Consider the following 26096-nt stretch of genomic DNA (forward strand, 5'->3'; position numbering starts at 1 on the left):
TATGTCCATTCAAACTTGGCCTCTCATCTATGTGACTCTTTGGGGCTATTTTGTTAAAGGACCAGTAGATTTTTAGGTCTAGGATTGTCATATTATACTTCAGACAATTTCATTTGGGAAACATACTTCTTAATATCATGTTTCGTGTGGGAAGCATAATTTTTGATATCACATTTTGTGTGTGTAAACGTCTACATGAGAGCATCATTTTTAATTTATCTTCTGCACACAGGAAATTACTCTGAGAATGTTGCATGAGAAGGCACTGAAATATAATATGACGATAAGACTTACTACCATAAAAATTCTAAAGATGATAAAAAATATTATCCATTTAGGGATAGAACAGAGGTAAGTATATAGCTGATGTTTTACAGAAAAGGAAAGAAAAATGAGTAAAAGCCTTTAACAGTTATCAAAACAACATCTATAAACAATAAGAAAGGTCTTCCCAGATCCGTAAGTGACCACCAAAGTATTAGCTCTTCTGGGTATGCAGTTCCTGGCCACCGTGCACTTAGAGCGGGCAACCACTGGATACTGACAAGGTTAAAGTGGCTTTGGATCAGGTAGGCTTTTTAAATACTTTAGGCTTCTGATGAAATGTAGGCAGATCAAAGAAAAAACCAACATTAAAATAGGGAAGATTATCTAAAGGCAGACAAAGACCAGCAACTTCAAGACTGATCCAAGAAAATATACCATATGAGAGATGGCAAGTGGAGGTAGCAATCAGATACAATGTAGTTTGGGAGAGTCAAATGATGCAAAAAGAAAACATATTCTCTCATATTAAATATTTCAGTATTTCAGTAAAACTCCAAATTTTGCCATTATAATATTTTTTCACCGTTTTCCAATGGACTTTTAAAATATTATAATTCATTAATATATCTATATACCATGACCTTGGCAAGTAAACATTAATATATGTTCTTTTAAACACATGAAGTATAACTACATTTATAATTTTGGTTTCCTTCATTAAATCATTATTGAACATTTAAATTTTGAAAGCAGCTTTGTTCAGGCTGAGTTTTCATTATTAGTTTAAGAGCAAAAGTTGCTTTTACTACAAAAGCTTAGAGTAAAACCTAGAAGAGTCATTTAATCCCTTACCTGTAAAGTCACCTTCTCTTATTTTGGGAAAAAAAAAAACAAACCTAAAACATTAGTTATCCAGAACTGAGACAGAATACATTTCTGTTGCTTAAAAACAAAGGCAAAAAAATTAGTTTTCTCTTTCTAGGTTTTCAGATTTCAACAATAAAAAATCAACTTTCTGCCTGACAGAAACAGAAAGAAAAGAATCCAGATAATTAGTGACACTTTTGTATTTTCACATTGGAAAATGGATTCAAGGAGAGAGGATTTCAAGAGACGAAAAGAAGACAACCAGTAATACCAAATATACATTTTTTAAATTATACATAAATTATCTCAAAATAATACGAAAAGTTAGTAATTCAAGGAAGTGTTACATTTTAAAGGCCAGAAATAAAAGATAAAGTTGGTAGTTAAGTTTCATCACAATAAAAGTTCACAAATACCTTCTTCAACATCTGAGATATATTCGCCATCACTGAGCATTTCAGGGGCGTTGGCTTTATGAACTGCATGATTTAAGTGAACAGTGTAAATGTATAAAAAGTGCATACTCCTGCTACTACAACAAACATTTCAATACTTCTAAATACATTTTTGCAATGAGCTTTCTTCAGGAAACAACAAACGCATGGTCACTCACAATTATTACGAACTCAAGGGATGTTTTCATACCTTCATCGTCAGACATATCAAGAACTTCATTCATTGTTTCTGGAACATTCATTTTGTGTTTCTCTGTGATGGTCTGCTAACAAAAAAAGCAGTCAATTTAGTGTGAGCAAACCTCACTTTTTTATAAGACTCTTTATTTCTTTCTAAATAAATCGAACGGTTTTATGTGGGACTTAAGTGTTCGTTATCTTAAAGCTCTCACATATAAAATGACATCAAAATGTTGTCCCTTAGTGGCATTAAACCATGAAAAGTTACAAATTCTTTGTTTCTCAGCAACAATACTTGATAAATGTGATTCATAGACTCCTTCTTGAATTATAGTGTTGAAATAAAGGATTATTTGGTGATTTTTCTAGCATGTCCATACTGCCATTGGGTATTTAAAATAAGCTTTTTTATTTTGGAGCAGTTTTAGATTTACAGAAATATTTTGAAGATAGTATAGAGAGTTCTCCTATTTCCCACACCCCATTTCCCTATTATTCACATTTCACATTTATATGATATAATGTCACAATTAGCAAACCAATATTTATACATAATTAACTAAGGCCCATAATTTAGTCATATTTCTTTAGCTTTTACATAATGTCCTTTTTCTGTCCCAGGATCCCATCTAGGATATTGCATTACATTGCTCCTATGGCTCCTCTTGGCTGTGACAATTTCTCAGACTTCCCTTTCTTTTGATGACTTTATCAGTTTTGAGGACTATTGGTCAGGTATTTTGTGATGCGACAGGTTCTCTCAGTTGGGATTTGTCTGATGTTCTCATGGTTAGACTGGGGTTATATGTTTTGGGGAGGAAGACCACAGAGGTAAAGTGCTATTATCACCACTTCATATCAAGGGTATGTACTATCAACGTGACACATCACTGTTGATGTTGATCTTGATTACCTACCTGGCTGAGGGACTACTGGTGAGATTTTTCCATTGTAAAGTTACTCTTAGCTCCTCCCTTTATAAACTGTTTACTTTGGAAGGAAGTCACTATGCACAGCCCACACTTAAGGAGTGGGGACTTACGTTCCACCTCAAGGGCAAAGAATTACCATAAATTATCTGGAATTCTTTTGCCTAAGAGATTTTTCTCTTCTCCTCCATTTGTTTATTAAGTCATTTTGTTATATCAGTATGAATTCATGGATACTTATTTTACATTCTGTGCTACACTCCTATACAATTACATTAATATTTTTGCTCAAAATTTTCTAGCTTTGGCCATTGTGAGCTCTTTGGGTTAGCTGCTGCATCCTTTTGACACATCCCCATCATTTTGTGTGTGTACGCGTGTGCTTATTTATTTTTGGCAGGGGGAAGTACTTCATTACTTTCTGACAGAATGAGATGCTCCAGGCTCATCTTATGTATTTCTTGCCCCAGTCCTAGATTTAGACATTTCTCCAAGGTGGATCCTGGTTCCTTTTATTAAAGAATGGTATTAGAAACCAATATCTGGGTGCTAGGTGTGCTCACTGCTTCTAGGGAGTTGAGGATTTTAAATAATGCAATTGAAATAGCTTAATTCATATCTTTTGGATATCAACTTCTACCCATTCAGTTTCCTATGCTACCAAAACTCTAATCTCATTTACTAAAGCATCTTTCTCAGAATTGCCACACCATACATTGTACCCATATGGGAAGTGCATTCTTTTAAGGTTTTTGAAAAACTGGTCTTCTTACAATGAAAATGGATTCTGGGGCAAAAATTCTGCCACCGGTGGAGGCTGTGCTATATTAACCTAGCTTTGGGTCATAGGCTACACCCTGAATTACGTCAGTCCTTCTCTAAGCTACGTTATATGTAACTGCCAAAACAGGGCTGACAAGGTGGTGTCTGAGCTTGAGATACATTCTCCAATACCACAATGCTGATTAAGTCTCAGGGACTTTGAGAGACTCTTTTTAATCAACATAAGTACTTCATTTCCTGGGCGCCTCATTTGCTTCGTTAGGTAAACTGGACTTTTCCCATCAGCAGTGAGAATTGTGTCTCCTTTCTCTTGCAGCCTATGCTGGAAAGTCACCAACCCAGCCAGCTGATGATATTGGGTGTAAAATGGCACAACTCCCATATACATTATGTCTTTCAATAGGAACCAGAGTCTTGACACCCTTCTCTCTGTTTCAGTAGGTTTCCTGATGCTGCAACTTTACTTCCTTTGTCTGTAATTTTACTTTCTCTCAAGATTTTTTGAATATTAAAGAAACATTTTGAAATTTCCTCATGGGTGAGAAAGTCATTTGCATTCAGTCTAATAAGTTTGTACTCTGAACTACTGTAAAAGTTTTTAATGCTTTAAGTCTCTTTCCCCATTGAAACAGAAGTTTTATGAATTTATTGCAGTGTTTCTGAATCTTTAACAGCATTGTGCCCCTTGGCTATTATTAATACCTTGTCCTCCACAGCCCTGTCCACACCATACAGAGTGCTCTATGCAATGTCTATAAAATTAAGGTTAAGAAAGATTGTTTCAATTGTTTTCTTGAGCACTTAATAATAGATTTTAAGAAAATGAAATAGTCAGAGGTATCTGAAATTTATGTAGAAATTTATCTCTTAGACAAACTGTATCATGAAGTTAGAAGTCTGCCCTAGAAACTAGGGACCTTTATATAACCAATGTACCCTTCACAGACAATAAGGTTCCCAATTATGGAAGTTAAGTAACAGATGTACCCTTGCTTTTTCTGGCCCACAGTTCTACGGTTGGGTAAGAGGGTCTTCCCTGAAATAAAACTTGGCAAAGCAATCTTGCTATCTAGAAAGTGCAAAAAAAACGCTCAATGTGAGAACTTCTAACCTTTGCTGTAGATGCTTAAGGATACTGCTTGCAAGAATAACTAATTAATGAGTACTGATATTATAGCATGTAGAGTCATAAATAAGGGCATGAGTATAGTTTTTTTTTTTTTAACTCCATTGGACCAACGTTTTTGTACAAAGTGACTTTTAACAAGATTAGTGGCACTTGCTTTTTTTGGATCTCAGAGGGAAGGTCTGAGAGCATCTTTTGCAGCATCATTTGGTAAATTTTCTTTCTCCACATCTTCATCTGTGTAGCCTTTTTCTAGGGCTTTTCAACCGCAGATCTTTTGGCCATGATAATTCTTTAACATGGTCAGGGTCGCGGGGGGCTACTCAGTGTATTCTAGGATGTTGAGCAGCATCCCTGGCCTCTACTCACTTAGCTGCTCAGAGTACCTCACTAGTTGTGATGGTCAAAAATGTCTCCAGACGTTGCCACATGTCCCCTGAAGGGCAAAATCAGCCCCAGTTGAGAACCATTACTCTAGCCCGTTAAAGCCACCATTTTCTTTTCTTTTGCAAATTACAAAATCTCTCTCTTGCCATTAGCAGGCTTACTTTTTAGTTTCTGAAGCCTGGACTTAAGTCAAATAACTCAACCTGCAGATAGGTACAGTCACTCAACTCATGTTTTGGCCATAAAGCTCTGTGTATAGAAAGTGATCTGAAGACAATAACTATGACTTCGTTTATGCTGGATAGCAGTGGAAGAGAGAAAGAGGTGGAGTTGATAATTTCCAAATGTTCCAGAGTCCTAAGTTTACATTGCACATAGTCAACCGGGGCCCATGAATCTCCGATATGGTGCAATATCTGCTCTTGATTCCAGAGTTAACCAGACTATGACACAGTTCAAAGGGTCCAGATGGATAAAAGAAATGACTTGTCTTGGAAGCTACAGCTTGTAAAACTGTATCTGATGCAAAAGGGCCTCCTGGGAAAGATTTACTTAAATTTTAACAAAACACTGTACTGTTTGTTCTGTGAAAACTTCCAGTAGATGGCCACCAGAGAAGTGAGAGTGGTGGTCAAAACCAACTTTGATCCCATCTGTAATGTTTTATTTTTTTTACAGTGTAATTTTTTTTTTTTTAACAATAGTGAGATGTCTGTGCAACATCTGCAAGTTAAAATATCTTAGTAAACCAATTTAAGAGTTGTCAACATTTTACATTACCAAGGATGTAAAAAACTTTCCACCTTCTCCATCATTCCACGAAAATTTTTTAACAAGAAAACAAATACATTAGCTTTATATGAAACTAAAGACTCTATAGCTACGGATGCAACTTTTAAAAAGGTATTTTTAGTGTTTTTAATTTTTATAATTATAAATGACAGTGTTTCTATCCTGACTTCCCACCGTGAGGTGACAGCATTTCAAAACATGGAGTTTAATCTCTGAAAGGGGAGAAGGAAGGGTTCATTTCAGAGAAACCCAGGAAAAACTATAGTCTGAGAACTGACTTTCAGGGTAACAAGGTTCTGCTTCCATTACTTACAGTTGTCATCACGGTCTCTTCAGTCACTACCTTCAGGGTGTCGACCACTGAGATGTAGCCAAGGCGTTGTGCAATGGCCAGGGCAGTGTTTCCATTCTGGGAAGGAGAAAACGTGGACAGATAATTAACAAGTCTTCTACATGTTTTAACGCCTATATACGTCCAGGTGTTTCGCCTATACAAAACCTAAGGGAGTATCTCATCAGACCCATCTCATTGTCATACACAGAAACTATTTCACTACAGACGTGCTTTGCATAAAACCTGTTTAACCTGCTTCTATTCATACACAGAATCCAAGGGACTTTTAAAATGTTCTAAGTAAGCAATGAATGAAACACACGCATATTTCTTCTTGTGCCTGTACTTCCTATCAGCTGGCAATGCAATTAGCAGTTTTTATAGTGTGAAAAACTAATCACATCTCTCACAACAATAGGGTTATTGTCCTTTTTTCCTCATTCTACTACAGGCTTTGCTTAGGACTATTAGTGCAAGTATAAAAGCAACAGAGGTGTACAATGAAAAATGTAAACAAAGCCCAGGACCATCTCCTCCCTTGTCTGTTGACCTGGCCCTTAGCTCTTACCACAGTGAGTTCATTGGGGGAGGCATTGTTCTGAAGCAACACGTTGATTATATGTGTGTGTCCCTGTTGAGCGGCTTGATGTAATGGCGTGTACCCATTCTGCAGAAGGAAGATGGCAGAAATGACTCTGGCTGCTTTTGGTACAAGATCAATGATTTTGTTGAAAACTAAGGGCAGAGGGGATTACCTTTGTTTTGGCATTAACTTTTGCAGAATGCTGGAGCAGGAAATTAACGATCTTGATGTTTCCATAGTGGCAGCCCACATGCAGTGGTGTGTATCCCATCTGTAATTATATATGTATATATATTTTAAAAAGAAACATCCTAAGTGCATACTTATAGTAACAGCTACCCTGAATAGAAGCAAAATTGTTAACCTTTTGTTTGAGCTAGCAAAAGTAGTTTTTTTGGCCCTTACATTTAAAAAAAAAAAATCACATTTGATAATTCTGAGAGCTAGTTTTAGTATAAATAACAATACTATTTCACATGTAAATAGTTGTTTAAATGCCTAAAGTGCTCTTCATATATCAGTTTATTTTATTCTCATAACAAGTTTTCAAGACAAGAAGAAAAGATGGACAACTGACAGACTAGATGGACTGATTGAGTGGCTTCCTGCAGACAGTCAGAAGAGTGTTCTATGGACAGATTCGGACTAGAATTCATTGAACATTTTACCCTCTAAAAGCCTAAAACCCAAACAAAAAATACAAAGTGGCTAAATACTAATACAAGGCAGTAGATGATAATTAGAATGTAAGAGAGAGACAAGAAGAGGCATAAAAATGCCAAAGACAACGAGACTGGTGTGAGTTAGGGTTGTCTGAGAAGTACGAACCTGAGCTAGATACATATGCTCTAGCTAGGGTTACGATGAGTCGGAACCAATTTGATGGCAATGAGTTTGGTTTTTTGGTTTTTAATGTCTCTCTCCCTGTCTACCTAGAGTCGCGCAGTTTGATAACCACCAATTTAGATGAAGGAATGGATTGTTTCTTGTTTAATATCCACTGACCTCTGAGGGGCTGTAAGTTCTCTATCAAAATAAATACACACACGTATATATATTTTTTATCAAGTTTTTTTAAAAGTAAGGATATTCTGGATCCTTTTCTAGGTGGCCATGTTGTAACAGACACCACCGCGTGTTTCAGGGCTAGTGTTTAATCTCTGTTTATAACGACAGTGGCAGCACTGGATCACTGTAAGACCGAACATTGATTTTTTTTTTTTTTTTACAGTATTTCTCAAAATGGCGTCGGGGGAGGGTTCACATTTTCCGAGCTCTGTATCTCATGTGTGATAGCACTAACGTGTCTTTATGGTCACCCCAGCAAACGGATACATTTGAATTTGAAAAGAGGATGTCCCAGACTACAATTGGTTGTGAAGGGTGAAGACATCTCACCAGGGATGCACTTCCCTAGAGAGCTGGCTCTGGTCAAATTGTTCTACAAACCAAACTGCCAGTGTACTCCCAGTGAGCAGACTCCCACTGATAAGCTCATAATAATCACATGTATATGAGACTGGCAGTCCCTGGGTGGTGCAAACCATTAACATGCTCAGCTGTAAACCAAAAGGTTCAAGGTTCAAATCTACCAGAAGCATTTTGGAAGAAAGGTCTGGCAACCTACTTCAGAAAAATCAGCCATTGGAAACCCTATGGAGTACAGTTCTACTCTCACACACATGGAGTTGGCATCAACTTGATGACCACTGATAAAACTGTCAATAGGAGATTGACTTACAACCCATAAAGCCATTTCATCCCTATATATATATATACATACACATATACATACACATATACATACACATATACATACACACACACATATATATATATATATATATATATATATATATATATATATATATTTTTTGGTGACCAGAATTCACTTGCCTATTTTGCAATGTTCTTCTTTCTTGGCACCACAAAATTCAGCATACTGCATTAGTAATTAGAATGCTGCTTAGTAGGGGGCTAATGAAAATAAGTTTTCTCCAATCAGTTCCCAGTACAATTAGCTCAACTGAAGTAACGTTATTCCCAAGTTCAGTGTAAAGACCATTGTCCCCAAATTAAAAAAAAAAAAAAAAGGATTTTTGAAATCTAAATACTGACTCTTCAGATTTTTAGTATGCACGTCTAAGTGATAATACAATAGTTTCCAATGGCTGTTGTGCTAAATATATTAGATTTCTTTAGAAACGGAATACTTTATTTTAAAGTACAGTTTCTATTCATTCTTACAACCTCCCATCTCACTTCTAAGAAAACCCTGAGTTATTATAATAGACTACTGGGACCTACATAACCTGGCCTCCCCCACAGCTACCCTCCCACCCTTAAATCTCTGAGCTCATTTCTGACTATCCCCTGCCCTGTTCACTTTATTCTTTAAGAGCTGGTCTTTTTGCTCTTCCTCAAACACTAAATTTTTTTTTTTTTAATTATTTGTTAAGGGCCCAGAAGATCCAACTTGAATTCAGAGAGACCAAATTGGGTATCTCCCACTCATTGAAGGTCACAACATTCCTAATAAGTGGTATCTTGCAAAAATATGCACAACATCATGTGTTTTGAGAAATTCTTTCCAACTACCAGCAATAAATTTTGTCTATTTTTTTTTATTGTACTTTAGATGGTTTACAGAACTAGCTTCTCATTAAACAGTTAGTATGCACATTGTTTTATGACATTGGTTAACAACCCCACGACATGTCAACACTCTCCCTTCTCAACCCTGGGTTCCCTATTACCAGCTCTCCAGTCCCCTCCTGCCTTCTAGTCCTTGCCCCTAGGCTGATATGCCCCTTTAGTCTCATTTTGTTTTATGGGCCTGTCTAATCTTTGGCTGAAGGGTGATACTCAGGAACGACTTCAGTACTGAGCTAAAAGGGTGTCTGGGGGCCACAATCTTGGGGTTTCTTTGGTCTCTGTCAGGCCAGTAAGTCTGGTCTTGTTTTGTGAGTTAGAATTTTGTTCTACATTTTCCTCCTGCTCTGTCCAGGACCTTCTATTGTGATCCCTGTCAGAGCAGTCAGTGGTGGTAGCCCGGCACCATCTCATTGTACTGGACTCAGTCTGGTGGAGGCCGTAGTAGATGTGGTCCATTAGTCCTCTGGACTAATGTTTCCCTTGTGTCTTTAGTTTTCTTCATTCTCCCTTGCTCCTGATAGAGAGACAGCAGCAATAAATTTTGGAAAGACCAACTATTCTATCTTGAATAACTAAAAACAGCCCAGATAATTGGGCAGACTTCCCTCTTTTTCCATTGCTGCTCCACTTACAACACCATTAGGAGCTGAAGTTAGTCCCTTCTTCCTTACGGCAACACTGAGTAAGGCTCAAGACTGTAAAATATACCCCAGAGTCTTTAGGAACTTTCTTTCACTTTTCTATCTGTCGATTATAAAGTGATAGATGTCAATAATACTGGTTCACTGATCAGGCTGCTCTTCCCATTGAAGAGAAAACGAGAGGGAATAAGCTTAGTGGCTAGGAGGAGCACAGACTGCGGAGGCAGACTATTGGGGTTTAGAAGCAGTTCTGCCACTTACTCTCTCTTTAACTTCAGGAAAGAGATTTAACTGTTTGGGCTTTGGTTCATATGTTGTCAAATGAAACTTAATAAACAGTCCCAACCTCATGATGTTGTTGTAAGGACTAAAATATGCCAACAAATGCTTAAACAATGGCTGGCACATAGTAAGTTTTAGCTATCCTTGTCCAGGGCCTAAAACAGGGCCTGGCATATCATATGTGCTCAATAAATATTTTAAGCATTTGGTAAATGAAAGACTGAAAGAAGTCAGCTGGAAAAGATCCTGGGAGATGCCTGTGTCACACCTGCCTAACTGAAAGGTTACATTTATGTAGGAAGAGCAAATAGGCTCAGGTAGAAAATTCTGGCTGATCTTTTTATATCCATGGTACCTGATCACAGTAATATATTAAGCAGCAATTAGGTGCCCCTCCTCCCCCATGCAATATAGCTTATGAGAGAGGGATAGGAAACTCCATATTCTCCCCAATCTCTTAAGATCTGTGGCTCTCTAGGAGTCAGTCCTTGACCTTCCTTGAACTCTGCAAAGTCTTCCTCATTGATTACCTCCCTACAAAAAAAAAAAAAAAAAAACAGAAACAAAACCTATCGACGCTGAGTTGATTTCGACTCATGGCGACCCTATAGGACACAGAAGAAGTGCCCCACAGGGTTTCCAATGCTGTAATCTTTACAGAAGCAAACTGCCGTATCTTTCTACTACAGAGCGGTTGGTGGATTCGAATCGTTGACCTTTCGGTTAGCAGCCAAATGCTTTAACCACCATGCCACCAGAGCTCCTTTCATTGATCACACCTACGCACAATTTCAACTTCTACCTGAGTTTGTTAATTGTAGTTAAAAATATATATGTTGTTGCTGTTAGGTGCTGTCGAGTCAGTTCCAACCCATAGTGACCCTATAGGATAGAGCAGAACTGCCTCATCGGGTTTCCAAGGAGCAGCTGGTGGATTTGAACGGCTGACCTTTTGGTTAGCAGCCAAACTCTTAACGACTACACCACCAGGGCTCCGTACATATATATGTGTGTGTGTGTGTACACACATATACGTATTACAATTTGTATGTGGTGATGCTATCTTTTTAAGTAAAGTCTTTCTTTTGTCACATGTTACACTAAATATAACTTCATAACATGCAGGTAAAGATCCATGGAAGACTGTAAGAAATTTTTTATGAATAGTTTTCTCCTAGGTTTGCCCAGCATAAATGAGATCAGAAAAGCGTATTTCATAAAAACAGAAAATTTTCCTTTAGAAAATAAACTCAGCATTTCATTTATGGAAGGAATATAGTTGAAATTCTAAGTACCCCGAAAAAGAAAAAGAGTTGAAAATTTTCTTTCTATGATTTCTTGCTTTGTTTTTCACTTCTAAAATGAGTGTGGGAAGAAACTGGGGGAAAAACTTACGACATGTGAAAAGTCAAAAATTATGAAAGGGTATTTGGTATCAATAAGAGCAAACTAAGTCAACTGTCATTTCGTCCCTAGCTCATTTTTGTTGTTGTTATCATCACGTGCCTTTCTCTCTAGACTGTGAATTCTGTGAGGGCAAGATATGTATCTTGTTTTTGTAGTCCAAACACTCTGGTAAGAATTTGGCAAGTAATAGGAGTTCTATAATGTATGTGAAATGAATGAATGTCAAATAATCTCTCAAGACATTTCATGTTTTTAAAATATATTTCTATTCATTTAAATAAAATATTCATTTCAATATATTTAAAGAAATATAATTTAACTATTAAATCTGTAATCAGTACCCCTGAGAATCAATGCCGCAGCGTGTTTTAGGGGTGGCCTAAACGAAGTGTCTCAGGACGTTACCCTTTGTAAATGCAGAAGCAGTGGCTTCATCTTAGTCAAACAACATGGACTATTTAACCCTGTGGCCAGCAGTACAATTCAGTTTGACAAGATTTGGTAAGCTTTAAATACAAAGGAATTAGGGGGCACACAGGGAGAGCAAGCTAGTGGGAAGACTACAAAAGCTGTTACCAGGATTTTCTGGTCTTTCCTCACAAGAGAAAACAGTCCATAATATTAAAAAAAAATTTTTTTTTTTTTAATTTAAGCCAATGAATGAATGGTATCCTACATCGCACCTAGAGGCTCCTTGGGGATCGCTTCTTCACTAGTAAGAATTAGAAAGTTCATGAGATTTTTAGCCTCTTTATTCACAAAGTTAAGCACCAAGTTCAAGCAAGCAGCTCATCTCTTGGGACTTCTACTCTCCTGATTATGGGACAATTACAGCCTCATTCCTTTAGGTGGCTGTGATCTTGGCTGAGAACAAAAAGGAAGTGAAAATAATTTGTAAGAGACAGGCAGAGGCTTTCTGAAGTGAGATATTCTGCAAAATTTGAAAGGAAGAGGAAACAGTATATGCTTCATATATATTATACCAAGTACAAAAAATGATTACCGTCTGTGTCCTATGCTGGGCTGGGTTAGGAAGAAACCATGGTAGAGACCTGAGATTCTTAAACTGAGGGGTCATAAGTACAAATCAGGAGCAGAAGGTTCAAAGTACCCTTCCTTCTCCTCTTCCCCACCCATTTAGTCACTGCTATAGTTCCTTACTGAATTTTGGTGTATACCTTGGATATGTTGGAGCAGAAAAATATTGAGAAATTTGACCTAGTTCTTGCGTTCTAGAGTTTTATGTATATAAAAGGAGAGATAACCTAAAGAAGTGTTTAAGTCTTTGTGGATGGTGTATGTGTGTATGCATAAAATAATATATGGTGACTATTTTTTTATATTTATCATGGAGCCCTGGTGGCACAGTGGTTAAAAGTTCAGTCACTACCCAAAAGGTCAGCAGTTCAAACCACTAGCCACTCCTTGGCAACCCTATGGGGCAGTTCTACTCTGTCCTATAGGGTCGCTATGAGTCGGAAATGACTCATGGCAATGCGTTTTTTTGGGAGGTGTTTATATTTATCATGAAGTTGCAAATTTCCAAAGTAGGAAATTCTTTACTCCTGAAAATATCTAAGCAAAATAAAGAAAATAAGCTAAATTCAGTCTGATTTTGACATCTGCGATACTTTTTTTACCTCACTAATTCCTGAGGATATTATTTGTATCTTCAATATCTGTTCACATATACCTCAGAACTTACCTATATTATACATAAAATATTTTTATTCACAATATAACATTTAATAAGCACTCTTTTTTGTGTGTCCATGTGGCACATAGAAAAAAGGTTCTGTTTTAAAATAGACAAAACAGTTTAATATGAAGAAGGAACAAAATTAAACACTCAAAGAAAATGTTCAAGAGAAATGAAATTAATTATGGTGATGACACAAAACATACATTTTTCTTATCTGAGAATTGATCGATGGCACTAGTTTTTTTTTTGAGTTTGAAATTACAGGAGATTAATCTGTAATTTTGAATTCTTACTTGCTTTTTGCAAAGAGAGTTATTTTGGCCATGAAAAGGGGAAAGGGAAAAGAGAGAGAGGGAGAAAAGGAAAATGAATACACATGACACTATTATGGATTTAGAAAGCAAGTAATAATCAAATAAACCTTAATTTATCCTTTTTCATAAATTATGTCTGAACAAAGCTGAGGTCACAGAATTACTGCTAAATGTTTTTTACATGTATTTTTTTTAGCCAGTTACAAAACCAATAAAGGTACAAGCTTTCACCTTCTGCCCTTGAAACATGAATCCACTTTAATAAGGAATCAATAGTGTTATTATAGAACAATATTGATATGCAGTTAGGAAAATGTCCCCTCATTAAAGACAACAGCACCAGGGACATTACAACCAGAGCTTTGATGTCCTTTGCACAAATAAACATTTGAAATATTACGAATAAAAGATGGAAGGCCCCACCCCCACCCCCATAAAACTGTAGTTGCTTCCACACAGCAGCCACCAACTGACACATTGTACAGGTGCATTCTTTTTGTATGAGGGGAGAGATACCTTTGTCTGAGCATCTATATGTGCCCCTTGGTTTACGAGGACTTCGGCCACATTCACCCTGTCTTCTTGAGCAGCCAAATGGAGCGGGGTCAGGCCACTCTGCAAAAGATTCAAGTCCACAGTCATCTTACAAGAGAAAATGCAGTACACACAGCCATGTAGAAGGAGCAAGTTGTGAATTCACTGCCCCATAGGGTTTCCAAGGAGCGCCTGGTGGATTCGAACTGCTGACCTGACCTTTTGGTTAGCGGCCCAACGCTTAACCACTATGCCACCAGAGTTTCCAAATTCTAGGATAATAAGCCCAAATTTTCACATGAAAAAAATCTATAGAATATGTTTATATACTGTACCATATTAGCACTGAGGTAACATTGTTATCTATTGGCTTAATGAAAAATTTCAAACATACTCAAAACTGGAGGGCTTGGTTCAATGAACCCTGTATAGTCATCCCAGCTTTGGCAATTATTAAGGATTTCCCACATTTGCTTGGTCCGTCCCTTCTTTGCCTTTTCATTGCAAAAGAATTTTAAAGCAAATCCCAGCTGAGAACAAAACGTGATGCCATTTTCCCTTGCATTCTTTGGTGTTCATCTCCAAAAAAATACTTTTTTTTTTTTTTTTTAACAAATTTTTGCAAGATTTTAAAAACATTACTAATGGTAATAACCCAGCAAAAACAAGTAAAATAAAAATTATTTTCCAAGGCAGGCCCCAGTGAATACTGACATACGATGCTGATATTTTCTCCTTCAAACATTAATACCCAAAGCCTGACAAATATTTTCTACATGTTGCTTCTGGGTCGGAAAGATCATCTGTGAAATGTAGCGTGAATATTCTGAGAATTTCCAGGCCATTAGATGGCATATAGCCTTAAAGAGACAGAATATTTGAAAATGACCCTACCATAGAATATGTTGACCATATGATTGTTCCAATGGCCAAGGGGGAAAAAAAAATTACTGAGACTGGCACTCTGGTTTAAAAATCCTCCAATTGTGAAGCATTTTTTTTTCCATAAATAATATTTAAGAGCAGCTGAGTTGCTGTAATGCTTGCAGATTTCTTTCTTTCATCCATTACAAGCACAGACATTAATTTCTTGAGTTCTAAAGCCTTCTCTCTTCCTCTCTATAACCTGAGCAATGAGAACATCAGCCTGTCCTATTTGGCAGAGGAAAGGAGTGGATCAAAAGCAGCGGCAGGAAGGGTACAGAGCCTTCTCCTTGCTGAACGTCATTTATTTAGGGGCTGCTATTTCACCAAACAAATTAGAGGATTCAGGAAGAGTTATTTGCTGGTGACATTCAATAATGTATACGGAATTTGGGAGGAAACTCACTCAAACTGAAAAAAGAGGAAGTCTGAAATGGGGGACTGATGCATTCACCTGAAATTTGAGAAAAATAAACCATGGCCAAAATTGGCACCGCCCAAACATTGACATAATCATAGAACAATGTTCCACATTCCACTTCAGAGGAAAGAGACTTTTCAGCCACAACATTTTGTAAAAGAGCTGTTATCACCTATTCTAAGTTTGAGAATTTTCAAAACTCTGGAGATACTTTACTGAGTGGTTCTCAGCAAGGTTTGGGGAATGAGTTTTGTGTACATGTGCTAATTTCTCATCGTTCACCCCCCACCCGGGTCTATGTTCACACTGTCCCCATGGTTTATCCATCCTCTACCTTCAGCATGGAGCCACTTCTAGCTTTCCTCTCTTCCTGTCCAGACAAAGGGTCTTATTGTTACATCTGTGTGCACAACTCTATTAGGAGCATCATAATTCTGCATCTAAACTCTGTTTTCTTGTCTGTCTTTCCCAAGTCAATGTGGGCTCTTTGAGGCAGAATTTTAAAAAACACAATATTCTGGATTCAGAAGCGACAATACACTCTAGTTGATGCCAGAACAGGCTTCAGTTTGAGAAAGTAAGGTCTTCTATTTCAATTAAGACAAGTTGAATTTCGTAGCAAACTATTAAAAGGCTGGTCAATAAGTTTTGAAAACTCAAAAACTCAAACAAATCCAGATTATAATGAATATTTGAAATTGCCTGGTGAGTCACATTCAAATGGTGAGACGTGCATTCTTTTTAATGTTTACAACGAAAGACAGCGAAAAATCAAGTATACCAGAAAAAAAAAGAAAAAAAGAAGAATGTGCTTCTGCTGTAATGATCAAAAAGGATTTTCAAGACACTAACACTGAAAAAGTTTCCGTGGCTTCCAAAGTATGTCTTTTGATCTAAAGACTCTGTTAAGTTACAACCTTGGGAATTTAGATTAGTGCAAAGTAATTTTTTCTCAAAATTGTGAAAAGTCCAAAATTAAGATAACTATATGTTTTTGTACTACTTAGAAGAAGGTGCTAAACATGATCTCAGTTAATCTTCATGACATCTCTGTGAAGTAAATATTTTTTCTCTTCATTTGCTAGAGGATGAAACTGAGGCTCAGAGAGGTCACCTAACTTGCCCAAATCATACATCCAGTTAGAGCCAGGTTTCTGTGATTCCTAAACTCAGGACATATATTTTAGAAATATTTAATTACTTGTTACTTGTCACCACAGACTATTGCTATCTTGAAACTCTACTATCTATGCTATGGCTGAGATATGCCAGCCATACTGTGCCATGATCCAACAGGAAGAGGAGAAGGTAAATGCCTGGCTGTGTGAATTATCAGGGGCCTCTGGGTGGTGCAACAGTTAACACACTTGGCTGCTAACTGAAAGGCTGGGGGTTCGAGTCTACCCAGAGGTGCCTTAGAAGAAAGGTTTGGTTAACTATTTCTGAAAAATCAGCTATTGAAAACTCCCTGGAGCACAGTTCTACTCTGACACACATGAGGTGGCCATGAGCTGGAACTCACTTGACAGCAACTGGCAGTCAGGTTGATTTTCAAGAATTCCGGGGCACATTTACAGAGTTTCATGCTATTTGAAGATCTGGAAATATCTGTTCTGTGTTTTGGGTAGATCTCAGACTCAGGTATTAACAAGCAGTTCCATAAACTTAATTTCTCTCACACATGCAGTGAGAGGCAGTAACTTCATTAGTGTTTCTGACCAATTGTGGGCTGAACTTTCACTTTGCTTGACAACACTCTGATCCTTTTTTTAATACAAGCAGATATCAATGATGAGGGCAAGAGTGTCTGAAGAGTTATCAAAGTCTTTATTGCCAATTTATATATAAAGACTAGATCTGTAAGCTGACAACCTTTCGAATCTGTTCGATAAAACAGCTACTCTAAATTTTCTTTTCTTAAAAAGAACTCTCTGAAGGCAGCACTGTGTCCAATTTCTCTTTGGAACCTGGGATTTAAACCTGAGATGGGCAAGGAGTAGACACCCAAAACATGACTGTGGAATGAATCAGCAGACTATAATTTGCAACTTGTTATTTGCTATGTTCTGGTAAAATAATAACGTTGCTCTTTCAATTAACATTCTTAAAAAGAGCTTCTTCATGTTATTCCGAAAACTTTCTGGACCTCATTTTACTTCGTGGACTTTGTGTTACTCAACTGCATGACTTCGCAAATATTTATTTACCACTCTCTTGTTGTTAAACATATTATTTTCAAGTTTTTGCTATGATAAATAATACTTTGGTAAACATCTGTGTCCAATATTATATTTTACACTTTCCATTTCACCTAAATATTTCATGAATCTTTGGTGACCTTCCTGTGGGGTAAGATTTTGTTGTGACGTACGTTTTGTAGAGAATAGAAAAGGCTACCTTATTGCTCAGGTTCACGTTAGCATTTCTGCTGAGGAGTAGCGACACCATGTCCACGTGTCCTTCCTGAGCTGCAAGATGGACGGAAGCAATTCCTTGCCGGGTAACCGCGTTTGCATCAGCACCATACTCCAGCAGGGTTGTCGCTATGTCCATCTGGTTCTTTTTGGCAGCGATGTGCAGTGGCGTATAACCATTCTGTCAACACGAATCACTTGGTCACATGCCCAGGAACAAGATAAAAATGTGTACAGTGCATTTTCAAACAGTATGCTCTCTTTCTAGTGATTTTCTTTGCTTAAAGAAATCGTGATTTAGTAAGCAAACACTGACAAATCAACCCCTTAATGTAGTACCCTCATTCCTAACAAGGGGAAACATAATTTAATTCAGATAATTTAACGTGAGAGAGTCAGAGTACCTATTGTTGATTGTATCACCAGTTTTCCAAAAGGAAATTTCCCTTTTACAAGGAAATATGTTAGTAGGTGCTCAACAATTATTTGTTTTACTTAAAGTGGGGATGGGAAGAACCCCTGCTGGGAAACAACACACTATATGGTACCATTGGGGCATAGTCATCATTCCGTCTTTAAAACTTTTTGATTGGTTATCTATGGTTCCTGGGTGGTGCAAATAGCTTGCGCTTGTCTACTAACATAAACGTTGGTGGTTTGAACCCACGCAGCAGCACTGTGGAAGTAAGGCCTGGCAATCTGCTTCCATAAAGATTACAGCCAAGAAAATCCTATGGGCAGTTCTACTCTGTAGCACATGCGGTCACCATGAGTTGGAATCAATTTGACAGTAAAGGGGTTTTCCTATTTTTTAATGCCCATCTATTGCCAAAAAGTTAAAAATTCTAATTTTCCCAGCAGTCAAGATGCTATAATCTGCCATGATCTGCCCGTCTGATTTCCTGTTTCACCAAAATGCAGTCTCTATGCTCTGCGCTTCATCAGTCTTAGAAGAAATGTAATCAGAATGCTCCTTAGAAGTGAGGGTGGCAAAACTTTGCCTCGCTTACTTTGAACATATCCTCAGGAAAGACCATTCACTAGAAAAGGACATCATGTTTGGTTAAGCAGAGGATCAGTAAAAATGAGGGAAACCTTCAATGAGATGGACTGACACAATACATAGCTGCAACAATGGTCTCAAACACCCCAATGATCATGCAGACGGCACCAGAATCAGGCAATGTTTTGTTCTACTATACATAAGGTTGCCATGAGTCCGAGCCTACTCGACGGCAGCTAATAACAACAACAACGCTGGACTAATCTTCCTGCAAGTCTCCTAAACAACATCTTGCCTGAGGTTTCTCTGTTTTGGCTGTTTTACCAAGAATACTTCTCCCCAACTTGCCCACTAGGCCAGCATCTATCTGTCATGTGAAAAGTCAGCAGGGTCAAGTCCTACTTGATGTCTTTTACTTCCCCTTCGCTCCCCTCCCATGTCCATCCAGCTAACTCTAATAAGAGTCTGCTTAGATATCTGTCTTCTATTACTAAAGTATAAACTTACCGAGGGTACATATATATTTATCTTTGTATCTCTAGTACCTTTTAACTGGCAAATATTTATTAAATGAAGAAAGGAATTCTTACTAGAGCTTCAGGACATTCTGGCGTCCTTCTCTTGGCTGACCCCTGACGCTCAGAGGTAGAGCAACCTCAACCAAAACACCTTTGACAAATAATTAATTAGCTATGCCTCAGGAGCCTTCAGAGTTCCCTGCCCTGAGAAAAGGCTTTGGGGACCTTGTCCTGGTTCACAGTCATTTAAGGGAAATGCAAGATTATATTTTGACACCGACATGAATCTGACTATATAAAGTATGCCAAGGGCAAATTACAATTTTTTTTTTCTTTAAACAGACAAGAGGATTTAGAGAAAGAGGATTTTGAGGATTTATATTCAGGGATATGATCAAAATCTAGACAATAAGTTTGGATCAAGTTGAAGTTGTTAAAGCAATGAGGATAGTTTGGAAACAACCCAGAGGGCTCTGGGGGCTGCTGCACCCACAGATTAGCCAGCCCACCACAATTAACCCTTGTATTTCAAGTCACTGGCATCTCCTAGTCTGACAGTATTTCTCACTTGAAAAACACTCTCTAATTGATTGAGGGAGATTTAGGCTATTGACTGTCAACCCATGCAAAGTGGAAATGTCACTTCCAGACTCTTCTGAAACCAGCCTCTGTAACTGGATGAGCCTGGGTAGAAGATTTTATATCCCTATTTTTAGTCTCAACCTATTGCCATCTGGAAACCCCAGCTGCCCCGGGAAGCATTTGGCCCTTTGCTCAGACACACCCTTCAGAGACCAACGCCTTTGGGCTGAATGTGGAGCTTTGGATGAAGCCCAACTCCACCATGAGTGACAGGAGGCGGTGAACTCTTTTACCCTCCCTGCCCCATGTAAGAGAGAAAATTCTCAAAGCAACACCAAAATAGGAAATCAAATTAATCCTATGTCTAACATTAGCTAACCTGAGCGGTAAAGGCAACATACAATCAGAGATTAGCTTCCTACTATGCATCTTATCTCTTTTTGCTTTTACTACTGATATAACTTTCCAGTTGGTCACTTCTCAAACAAAGGTTAAGGCAGGTCAGTATTCTCTTAGACACAACAAAATCCAAAAAGCCCATTGCCGTCGAGTCGATTCTGACTTATAGCGACAGTATAAGACAGAGCAGAACTGTCCCCATAGGGTTTCCAATACTGTAATCCTTACAGAGCCGATTGCCACATCTCTCTCCTGTGGACCAGCTGGTGGATTTGAACTGCTAACAACCTTCCAATTAGCAGCCAAATGCTTAACCACTGTGGCACCAAGGCTCCTTCAGATACAACAATCCTCTTGATTACTTCTAAACTCCTCTCAAAAGTCCTAGGCCCTAAAAAAATACTCATCAAGAGAACCTTTGACATCTTCTATAACTCATGCCAATTCCAGGCAAGCTACTGATTAGTGGTTTATCCAGAGCTCCTTATCAAAGATACAGAATAAAGTATAAAGGGAAAAACAACTCATGGTATTCTTTTAGAATGAAAAGTTAATCTCAGAAATACTTAAGATATATATTCGAATCATAAATAACTAGCTTATCTTAAGGCCTATAATGGAATTTTCTAAATTTTCTGTGGTCTTTCTAATTTCTAGAAAGTAAAATGATTCTTATTTGCCAAATGAAAGGAGACAGATGCATTTATTGGAAGAAAAAATTGTATAAAATTCAACTGCAGGATAATCTTAATGTAACATAACCTAGCATAACATAACAATATAACTAACACAGAGGACTAAGTGCTTGCCATGTCTGTGTGCATTTCCAGATGAAAATGAAAGCAAATGTAATTTTAAATAATAAAAAAATAATATGTAGTATTTACATCATTGTTGCTGTTGTTGGGTGTCATTTAGTCAGTTCTGACCCATAGGGACCCCATGTGACAGAGCAGAACTGCCCCATAGGATGGTCTTGGCTGTAATCTTTATGGAAGTACATCTCCAGGTCTTTCTCCCGCAGAGCTGCTAAAAAGGTAGGTTCAAATCACCAACCTTTCAGTTAGCAGCCAAGTGCCTAACTTGTGCGCCACCAGGGCTCCATATTTACACCATAATTTGTATTTTTTCCAAATACTTTCACAACCTTCTCTTCTGATCTATATCAACAGACACATTGCACATTTTTATGGAGGAGAAACCTGACAATAAGTTAAGGCTCACTATCCCTTCCACAGGTCCCTGGATGGTGCAAATATTTTGTGCTCGACTACTAATTAAAAGATTGGTGATTTCAACCCACCCTAAATTTTTTTTTTTAGGTGGCACTGTGGAAGAAAGGCCTGGCGATCTGCTTCTGTAAAAATGACATCCAAGAAAACCCTATGGTGCTCATTCTACACTGTAACACATGAGGTCATCATGAGTCTGAATTGACTCGATGGCAAAGGGTTTGGTTTGGTTTGGTTTGGTTTCCTTCTACAATTAGTACCCAGGTTATGCCCAAACTCAAGCCACTGCTCCTTCAAGCACAGTGTCCAGCTGGCAACAGCTCTGCTAATATGAGTTATAATACCCCATCTACTTTTTCAGCTTCCTCCCAACCTAAAATAACATGTCTGTAGAAGGGCATGTATAAGTAAGAAAATATTTGGCAATTCTAAAACAGTTAAGAAAGGGACAGAAGAAAGCATCGCATGCTCTAAGAAAAAAGAACAAAAGCTGTGATTCGAGGAGGAGCTATCACTGATATCACCGCTGTCACATCCATATGCTAATCACACCTTAATGAGACTTTGTCCCCGATTTCTCGCCACTGCCAGAATTCAGAAACGCCTGAGCTTCCCTGGAGTAGAGGAGGCTATTTGCCTACCCTGTATCTGTTCTCCCTGCTTCTTAGTAGAAGAACCTCTGGTAGCATGCTGAAAAATTACCTTTCCCCACCTCCCTTGCATATAGAAGTAGCCAATGAGATGTAAACAGAAGTGGCTTGGTGGAGTTTCTGGGAAAGCCCTATTATGCTGACTTTCCCACTTGCTGCCTAGAAAGGGGACCTGAGCCCCAACAGTGTCTGGAAGGAAAGGCCAAGAACATCACAGGGAACTTGCCTCAACACCCTAAGCCAACATCACCTACTGCCTACCTCCTGGCTGCTTATGAGATGAGAAAAATAGAGCCTTATCTGTTGACACCACTGTACCTGGGTCTCATTTCTAGCAGCTGAACCCAATCCATACCTGATATAACTGGCTTTGCTCAGTTTCAGGAAACCCGGGTGGCGTAGTGGTTAAGTGCTACGGCTGCTAACCTAAAGGTTGGCAGTTCAAATCCACCAGGTACTCCTTGGGAACTCTATGGGACAGTTCTACTCTGTCCTATAAGGTTGCCATGAGTTGGAATCGACTCGACAGCAATGAGCTTGGTTTTTGTTTTTTATGGCTCAGTTTCAAATTCTAGACAAAGCCCCTGAACAGGACCACTGCCACAGAAGATGGGGGTGGTTCTACACACAGCAGAGATGGCATTACAGAGGCTTTTACGCAGGCACTTGTGCTATGGGAATAAGAATTGATGTCGATTAGAAAAGCCTTTTTTAATTGACTATAAAAGATACATCTAAGACTAAAGAGATGTTGCAACTAATGAATTACTTACTTACATGTCTGCTTTTCAACTCTTTGTCAAGACCTGTTTAAGAGTTATTTGTGGGTGGAAAGGTGGATTGGACTCATTCAGTTGCACTTATTACTTTATAACTCCTGTCAACTCTAAACTGCTTGGCACCAGCCATGACAAAATTATTACTCCCACGTAAGGAATGAATAGTTCACTTATTAATTATTTATTGGTTACCTACAAAGAAGCTGGTGTTATTTCTAATATAAGAAAGGCGATCCTAGCTCAAAGGGATATTAAAATACACCAAAATAAAATGGGCAGCTATTATATTTCATTATAAAATTTTCTCATTTTTTTAAATAGAGCTTTTATCAAAAGTTAATACGTGGTTTTACGATAGAAAGTATGTTTGTCAAGGTCAGAAAACGGCAGTTAGATGAAAAGCAGGTTTGGGGGTTTGATTTTGAATTGTAGATTTAACTGGGTATATTCTGGAGAGTACGGGGCAGGAAATGATTGAGAAATGCAGGAAAGGAGGCTCTGAGGAGAAATACCTGTCAAGGACATCCTATTCTCTAAATGAAGAAAGTACCTGAAAATATTATTTCTTCAAGTATCTAAAGTAACTTCGAAGGGCCCAAGTTCACTGACCTGTGTGTACAAGACATTTGGTCTTAGTACTATGTTTAAAGAAGAGGACTGAAGCTGCCCTAAAACGGAATAGTGAAACAAAGATGGAGAAAGCATTAGTGATGCTAAAAGATCCTTCATCCACCAGTACTTAGTACAAGAATTTGCCAACCTTTAAATCACGGTATCTATCATTCCTGTATTCTCTGACCGTAGCCTCCTGATCACTAATAATTTGTCAAAACCTGTTTTTAGTAGAGATTGCAACTGATGTCACAAAATAATGTGTATAAATTTTTGAATGAGAAATTAACTTGAGCTGTAAACTTTCACCAAAAGCACAATAAAATTAAAAACAAAACAAATAAACAAACTACAAAGCTCAAACACTAAGTTCCCAGGCAGAAACTTCATGCCAGTGTACTTAATTTTAAGAACTTTAAAAACAAATAAACAAACAACAACAAAAAACAAAACCCCGTCTTTAAATAAACTCTTCTTTCTGACTTGTCTATTGATTCAGAATCCCAGAGTGATAAAGACGCTGCCTACTCCACGCATCTCTTTCATGAGAAATCTAGGTTGTCTACTGGTCAAACATGCTCTAACAGAAAGAATAAAGACTGTCCTTAGCAATAACAAAAATACATACACAAAACTTCCCAACCTAGGGTATTAAACACCAATAAGCAATGCGAAGGCAATATTTTACGGCCAGGAAAATGTAACACATATTTGACGACTCGGACAAATCCAAAATTTCTTACTCCCTCAGGCTACGTTCATGTTTTTAATCTGGCTAAAGAGCTCTCCAACTTCTTCCCATCTCCAGGCTCCAAGACGTCCTGGATTTTCAAGAAAAATCAACTGACAAATAAATATTTATTGAGCATCTACCACCCTAGTTGGCTAAAAAGCTGAAGGGACCAATTTCCCAAGGAGCTTTAATTTCTGTGATTTTAAGTGGCACCTAAGCTAGGAGGGCATTGCAGGCAAAGAAAAACCATGTAGATGTATCTATAGAGACCGACAGACACAGCCCATCAGTCTCCTCATGCTGTTGAATTATAGGTACCTTTGCAGCCGCATGAGGTGAGGCTCCTTGGTCCAAAAGCAGAAGGGCCACTTTCTGGTTATCGTAATGTGCAGCTACATGCAGTGGAGTTAGTCCGCTCTGAAAACATGTGCAGAAACAACAACCGGTGTCACGGGAGCCTTAACATCAGAGGTCTAGATTTAGGAAAGTGGATTAGATTGGACGCAACATGGAGCATAATTTACATTACAGTTTCTGCAATACTGGGACCCCAACATTCACCTCCTATTTCCCAAGTCTCCTTCATCCTAGTGAGACTTAAATAAAACTGAGTTATCATCTGAGTGGTGGTTGGTGAATATTAGCAACTGCTTGTTTGGTTGTCATGGAAGTGGCTTGTTACAGGGTGGCCGATGACCTCATACCTTCCCAGCAGCATCAGGAGATGCACTTTTCTGTAGCAGGAGGTTGGCTACTTCAAGTTTCCCATATTTTGCTGCCACATGAAGGGGAGTAAATCCTTTCTGAAAAAAGAAACATAATACAATGGAAAATAGAAATGACATAAGGATATCACTTTTCTGGAACTGAAGAGTCATTCTGATGATGAAGGACAGTTAAGCCTGTTATTTAAGAACCAAGACTGGTAGATAAAGAGTTGCATCCGCTTATCACCAGCGATGAGCAGAACATGCCAGAATCTCTAATCTTTCTTTTTCTGCTGCCTGAGCCACAACGTGCCATTAATTCTGGGACTTCTCAGGCATTTGACCAAGATGAGATTGGATGGCTGGATCTGGGGCTTATTCCAGGGCCATTCTTGGATTTCATATTGTGGGAAGACTAGGCTACAGGGTCCCAGGCCCAATTTGGAGAGCATCTAGAAGGGAATGTTTGAGAAAATCAAGGTCAAATCAGGACCTCCTGGAATCTCTCATCATCAAGATCGGGCCCTTTCTCTTCCTTTTTCTCAGTTTTTCCATGAATACACATATCCTTATGCACGTGCAGGAGCAGGAGCCAGAGTGTCTCTCACCTTTGCCACCACAGGAGAACTGAATAAAGCTCAATAAAAATGGCAGAATTAGATGCTGAGAATTGAGTAGCAGCTCTCCCTTCCTTTCACCTCCTAGAAGCACCTTAGTATAAACCGGTTAGTCAGGATGAGCTGTCAGGGAGGGCCCCAAGCATGAGTCACGGACTGGAGAGTCATCAATACACAACCTCATGACACCATAACAAGGCAGAAGTCATGGGCAACTGGCAAGGTAAAGGTACTGGGCACCACAAACGCCATTATCTACTATTCTGT

General features: G+C 38.3%; 1 protein-coding gene across 1 annotated transcript in view; it reads right to left on the reverse strand.

Moving 5' to 3' along the window:
• ANK3 (ankyrin 3) overlaps positions 1 to 26096 on the reverse strand; it is a 713581-nt gene that overhangs the window by 120671 nt on the left and 566814 nt on the right. The window contains exons 16-23 of the mRNA XM_064269618.1: positions 25210 to 25308; positions 24824 to 24922; positions 17981 to 18178; positions 14221 to 14319; positions 6876 to 6974; positions 6689 to 6787; positions 6100 to 6195; positions 1780 to 1855 (exon numbers count right to left, since the gene is read on the reverse strand). Of these exons, the coding sequence (XP_064125688.1) occupies positions 1780 to 1855; positions 6100 to 6195; positions 6689 to 6787; positions 6876 to 6974; positions 14221 to 14319; positions 17981 to 18178; positions 24824 to 24922; positions 25210 to 25308 (865 nt within the window). The remainder of the gene's footprint in view (positions 1 to 1779; positions 1856 to 6099; positions 6196 to 6688; positions 6788 to 6875; positions 6975 to 14220; positions 14320 to 17980; positions 18179 to 24823; positions 24923 to 25209; positions 25309 to 26096) is intronic.

Source organism: Loxodonta africana, chromosome 16 (assembly GCF_030014295.1).
Source record: "Loxodonta africana isolate mLoxAfr1 chromosome 16, mLoxAfr1.hap2, whole genome shotgun sequence".
NCBI classification, from domain to species: Eukaryota; Metazoa; Chordata; class Mammalia; order Proboscidea; family Elephantidae; genus Loxodonta; species Loxodonta africana.